Genomic DNA, 6,147 nt, shown 5'->3' with positions numbered 1-6,147 from the left:
ATAACCAAATTTGAGACCACAAGAGCAAGTAGAGTGCAGAAAATAGACAGCACAAGAGAAGGAGAGAGATAGGCGTATAACTCTTCTCTATACACAAGATCCCGAGGAAAACTGAATGAATACAATGTGGGGCAATGGGGCCTATTTATATGGCCCCATCAAGCAGTCAGCCAGCGCTAGCATGTGCCGCCAGCCCTCACGACTGGGCACATCCAGTCGACCAGCAGAAAAAAAACTCCACGACTACTTCTGATCAGGTCGGCCAGCCCACGTGTCCAAGAGTGCAGCCGGCCAGCATCAGAAGCTCCTGCCAGCCTGTGGCAGCCACCCACACCATGGAAAAATGGGGAAAAAATACGGGGAGTGAGGAAAAATGATAAAACACCTATACAGGGCGGGCACACCCCACAACAGAGGCCCTAGTGTCTGATAAAGACAGGAGATGACTTCTAACAAAACTGGGTCCCAGTCGGCTACAAAAGCTAGCCTTTTTGCGTGAGACGAGGTGCCAGCTCAGCAAACGCCCCTGCACAGGGGTGGCTGGCTGGCCGACCGTGCTTATGTGCTAGTACCAAGAGCCAAAAATGTGACCGACTGGAAGCAATAAAATCTTGACAAGAAATCAGTTAAACTACAAGACAGTTGCACAGTCACCTTGGATAAGTGTGAGCTAAATAAGACTATATAAACAAAATAGAAACAAAAATAATATACTGCATCTGAGATTTGTACAGAACAAATGTACCGTCAGAATTGAAACTAAATATATACAGATCTGAAGACCAGCCTTACTGCTTTTACTTGCATATCTCCCCCAAGCAACTCACACCAGTTGCAGTTTCGACGTCCCCGTCTTCATCATCAAATATTTTATATTCGATTCAATTCTGATTTTCATCTTTTGGTAATCATGCTGGGACCTCTGGAGAGTTTGCAACTCCTCCAGCCGCTTTCTCCGCGTCTCCTCTGCCTCATCAAGCCTCAACTTGGCATACTTGGAGGCAAAATCCTCCTCGATCTTCTCACGTTTCACAGATAGGATATGCTGGAGACCATTGGCATCTTGGCGGGCTGCATCTGCACGTGCTCGAAACAACATCGCTTCAGCTTGTTTCACTCGAATGATGCTGTCCAAGTCTTCAATTTCCGCCTTATTTGTAGCTCTTTCATACTGCAAATCTGCTGCTTCTGTCCTCTTTCCCTCCAGTGCCCTGCCAAATGCCTGAAGTGCAGCCCCTACTTTGTCCAGATTGGCACCTTCCCTTCCAACGATGGGACCCATTTTGCGAAGACCTTCTTTGGTGGCATCTGCTACATGATCAGAGGCTTCATGTGGCTTCCAAGAATTGACCTGCTTGGGGGGACCACTGCCAGCTCCATCCAAGTCAGCATTCCTCTCTGCAGTTATAAAAGTGGAAAGCAATAGGGTTAGTACAGACTCTCTCTGTGTGTGTGTGTGTGTGTGTGTGTGTGTGTGTGTGTGCTTGCACACACTTCAAAATGTAAAGATTTCAGAGGTCCACTTAGGGCAAAACAAGCATGAAACCATACCATGAAAGAATCGTAGCATACTCCTGCACACCTCAGTGGCATCCACATTATTCTCAAGGTTTTGCAGCATTTTCTCAGCTGTCCAGCAAAGCTGCTTTCCCCTCACATCTTCGCTTCCATGGAAGATCCTCCTAACACAGTCCAATTCTTTAGCCAAACTTTCAGCTCCCCAAGTGCCTGCAAAATTGTCAAAGACTCCCTTGACGAATCCAAATAGCTCCATGTGATGGCCACAGGACAGGCATTGGAATTGCATTTCAGAGGATTCTGCTCCACCTTGTGATAATGGAGTTGGCTTGATGTGAGACATCCTTAAGCCACAATCTGTATGACACCAATGCATGCAGACATCACAACCAACCCAGCGAGAAGTATTGTTATCAGAATCAAACTTGGAGCATACCATACACATGCATTCATGGCAGAAACCGCTCTTCTGAGAGCAAACTTTGCATTCACATCCATCTACAGGCAATGACTGTTGGCAGTCAACATTCCTGCACCTAGTCTGTAAAAAAATCTCTATCAAAGCCTTGGAAATCAGTGGTTTGCTGCTCTGTTGAACAAAAACTTTCATCCCTGTCTTCAAGGCAACAAGAATCTCCAATTGCGTAGGGTGTGCACGCAAGAGCATCTCTTCAGTAAGGTCCACCCTACTCCTTATGATTTGCTGAAGAGCTAGAAACTCATCTCGTTTTGCAAAACTCCCCAACAAATCTTTTACCAAGTCCTTCAGTCCCTCCAAGAAGCTATCTGGTAGTTCTTGTAGATTTTGAGCCATCACTGCAATCGGTTCTGATGAAATCTCCTGCAGCCCAATCTTTTCACTGTACAGACTCCTTACTCCTATCATCTCCTTGCTCCTTTCAGTGCCGAATGTTTTAGCAGGAGAAGAGGGGGGATCACCCAAGCTCTCCAACTGCACACGTGGTGCTGACTGAGCTTGACAGCCAAGTTGCTGAAGCCTATCTGGAAAGTCCTTAGCCATCATACTTTGCCCATCTTGCAAATTCACGGCTCCATGTCTTGGGGCTTCTGTTCTCTGTGGGATTTGATTGCTTCCAGAACTTCTGGTGCTTGCAGTACCAGAGTGGAATCCTGCATTGTTCTGCAAGTTTCCATTCTGCAAAACCCGCTGATGCAGAGAAACTTCGCGTTTATGTTTCAGCCTGTCCTTTGACAAACTTGTCACACTGTTGTTATTAAAACCATTTGACACTTGGTTATTTTCACCAGGATTTTGCCAGTTACTGTGACACGTCTGCTCAAACCTTTGAGATAATTGTCTGCTTCCACCACAAGAAAGCTCCTGATTCTCAAGAGAAGTGAAATTAAGAGAGCAGCTTGGATTATGAACAAAGGATGAGAGTGACAAAGAAGTGGTGAACCCATCTGAAACTGTCTCTGTCTGAAACTGAGACAAACTCTGTGTCTGCATCCAGGGGTGTGTCAAAGATTGAGAAGTTCTCTCTTGTTCCGCAGGACCTGCCAAACTTGGAGGAGAGGAGACTGCTGAGGACATAGTGGTCCCTGGAAGAGCCAGGCAGAGCTGAAGAAACTCAACCTTCAGCTTCTTCTGCTTGTGGCTATAGACAGAATGCTCATCCAGCTCCTCAGCATGGGAAGCCAAATCCATCACCCCATTTTCTGCCTGCATACGGTGAACACCCTTTGTTTGCTTCATCTCAAAGTTGTCACTCAAATCCCTGTGTCTATCCGTTCCATGGCCCTTTACCCCGGGCATTTCGGCTCCAGCTGGTTGCATGCAAAGAGACAACATCAACTCCTTTGGATCAAAGCCTTTTGCACTTGAGGCTGGATTCCACTGTTTTGCATGCATCTCTGCTGAGGATGTTCTGTTGTGCAAAAGAAATGACACTGAACCACCATGTAATCTTTCACGTGCACCCACTTCTGTGGAGGTAGATGGCATAGTGATCTTGTTTTGCATAAAAAGGTCTCCAAAGTCCTCTTTGTCTCTAAGAGTGCCTTTCACGTCTGGTTGACATCTTGGGCTTAATTCTTGCCCATGGTCTACATGGTCCTCTTTGTCTCTAAAAGATCCATGTTTATCTTTTGTGTCTGGTTCACAATTTTGACTGAGCTCCTGTCCATCTAAGACACCTCTGGCCTCATCTTTAATCCGATTGCTTTCAAGCTCACAAGCTTCCATGTGCATTTGTTGATAATCTCCTGCAGCTCCAGGGTTGTCTTTGTTTTCCTGGTCACCCACCTTGCTCTCCACTTCCATTTCAGCATCTGCACTCTCTCCTCCACCGTTGTCCACCTTTAAATGTTCTACATCAGGAAAATCGTCCTCAGGCTCCAACTCACCCTCTTCCCTTTCGCTTGTTCCTCCTGAACTGAACAGCTTCTGAGTTTGAGGATCTTCTACCTTGTGTAAAAGAATTCCATCTGATTGCACTACTGCAATATCGTTGCTTCTCAGCAAGGCACATGTCCCTTCGTTCACTGTTTTGTTCTTCATCCCTAAAGTTTGTTCCATCCCAGAATCTACCTCAGCTTCTAGTTTCTTGAGCAGAGCCTCTTCAAGCTCAGCTCCAAAGCCATCCAGTGAAACACCTTTACTTGACTGACTTTTGGCAGAATCCTCTCTTCTCCTCTCAGATCTAGCTCTTCTTGCAACATGAAAAAAGTTCACAGGAGTCTCCAGACCTTTTTTCTCCGGCCTCTCTTCATGGGAATCAGGTGACTTCTGTTCTTTCCGAACTTTGGCAGATCCATCTGGGCTCGCTCCGGGCTTCTTGGGAGAAAGGGCAAGAGGATTTCCTTCTTTTCTACCTTTCAAACCTGCGTCCTTATCTGCTTCCACAGGCTTTGAATCATCCATCTCCATGTTTGGAGAGTTTGTTGGCGACAGTTTGGACGTTTTCCTCCGGTCATCCTCCGTTACATGCTCTTTCTTGAGAAAACCCTTGCCTGGCTCGCCCGCTCCTTCACTGTACAGCATCCTCGGAGAAATCTTAAGACCCTTGCCATGACGAAAGCTATCTGTGCCGGAACTCCTTCCGTAACGGAAAGTCTCTGTGCCGGAACCTTTACCCTGGGGGCTCCTACTAGAATAGACTTCCTCCAATCCAAACGACGCCTTCCCTACAGAAGCTTGCCTGTCCACATGCCGGGCATCGCTTCCGTAGCTTCTCTGTCTCAACGTCTCCACACTATCTAGTTTCTCCGATCTTCTGCTGGCGAAATTTCTAGGGTTAACAGATCTATCTGTATCTGCGCTTGCATACCTGCCGATTCCATCTTTCTTCCCAAAACTACGAGCCCGCTCAAAACTCGGAATCATGTTCTCTTCAACATCGCCGTTGAGCTCCCTCTCGCCGACAGCATAGCTTTTCCTCCAGTGATAACTGCCTCGGTGGAGAGAAGGGGAAACGCGTTTGAGGCCATCATGACGGTTACTCAAGCCAGGGTGATCATGGTCGCTCTTCATGCTCTTGGGAAGGGGAAGATGGTGCGAGGGGCAAGGAGCAGCACTGAGAGTTACGGGGGGGGAAGTGCAGTGAATGAATGAGATAGACAAACCTCTAGCCAGCTGCCATTGTGCAAAAGTTCAAAGGAACCGCCTCGTTTAGTCAACGCGTCACGCGTACACAGTGCGGACTCCAGTGACTACGCACACCTTCAGCCTCAAAGCTCACGTCAACGGGGGTTTTTTTTTAAATTTCACCTAAGAGCACGTTCACGCACAGACTGTTACCTGCATACAAGTCAGAAGCGCAACACGCTCCCGAGATATCTGCCGTGCACGGCGAGAGCTCCGTTCCCCCGCCTGAACTGAACCTTGTTTAGGACACAAAGGTCCACGAGGCCCCCATCTCCATCACGTTGCCCCCTTTTAAAAAAGTCCTAATGGCGATCCCAAGTTCCAACCCTCATTGGGTCCGGAAATCACGCACACCTCGTTTTATGGGATTATACCAGACCTCAAGATAACACTCATCCCCCGTCAAGAACGCAACGATGGACACCCGTAGAGCCCAACCGACATAAATAATCGATAAGAACTTCTCTCTATGGCTCTTTTTCTTTAAAATCTCATATAATTTTAATGGAAATGCAAAAAACATTTTGGTGCTATGTATTGGCTTTTTTTATTTTTCCTCTTTAAAACAAAACAAAAATAAACTAATTTCCTCCTCTCTTTTTCTCCCCTTTTAAAAAAGCTCATTTTTATCTTTCCCATCTAAATAAACAAAATACCTTTGAAAATTTTGATTTTCTCTCTCTTTATCTCTCTTCGGCTCTCTCTCTCTCTCTCTCTCTCTCTCTCTCTCTCTCTACACCAAATGAGCTCACCCCAAGGAAGAGACTTGCCATTATAGTAGCCCTTTTATACGACCTATGTGAGATGTAATTCCCACTTTTGCATCAAATATGAAGGCATTCCTAGTTAACCATATATGCCACCAACCTGTCCACTTGAAAAAATGAAAGAAAACTAAATGTTCTAGTTTATCCGGCCCAATTCGGAATCTTGCCGAAAATCCAGTCTTTAACCTTTATGGGCCTATCTGTCAACGAAATCCATATGCGTGAAAGGGAATCCCACACCCTCTTTGCCACCGG

General features: G+C 46.4%; 1 protein-coding gene across 1 annotated transcript; it reads right to left on the bottom strand.

The window, feature by feature from the left end:
• Nucleotides 1-666: 666 nt before the first annotated feature.
• Nucleotides 667-5,348, bottom strand: LOC147640838 (uncharacterized). The gene is made up of 2 exons (XM_086815931.1): nt 1,552-5,348; nt 667-1,398 (listed from the first exon to the last, which is right to left on the bottom strand). The coding sequence occupies exons 1-2, from the start codon at nt 5,009-5,011 to the stop codon at nt 824-826; spliced, it is 4,035 nt and encodes a 1,344-aa protein (XP_086672057.1). The 5' UTR covers nt 5,012-5,348; the 3' UTR covers nt 667-823.
• Nucleotides 5,349-6,147: the final 799 nt, after the last annotated feature.

Source organism: Cibotium barometz, chromosome 2, assembly GCF_041138505.1.
Source record: "Cibotium barometz isolate CiBa-2024 chromosome 2, ASM4113850v1, whole genome shotgun sequence".
Classification (NCBI taxonomy): domain Eukaryota; kingdom Viridiplantae; phylum Streptophyta; class Polypodiopsida; order Cyatheales; family Cibotiaceae; genus Cibotium; species Cibotium barometz.
This window is presented reverse-complemented; position numbering and strand designations above follow the sequence as displayed.

Coding starts and splice junctions, on each gene's coding strand:
- LOC147640838 (XM_086815931.1), bottom strand. CDS start 5,011: ATGAAGAGCGACCATGATCACCCTGGCTTGAGTAACCGTCATGATGGC. Junction 1,399..1,551: donor TATGCTACGATTCTTTCATG/GTATGGTTTCAT, acceptor TTATAACTGCAG/AGAGGAATGCTGACTTGGAT.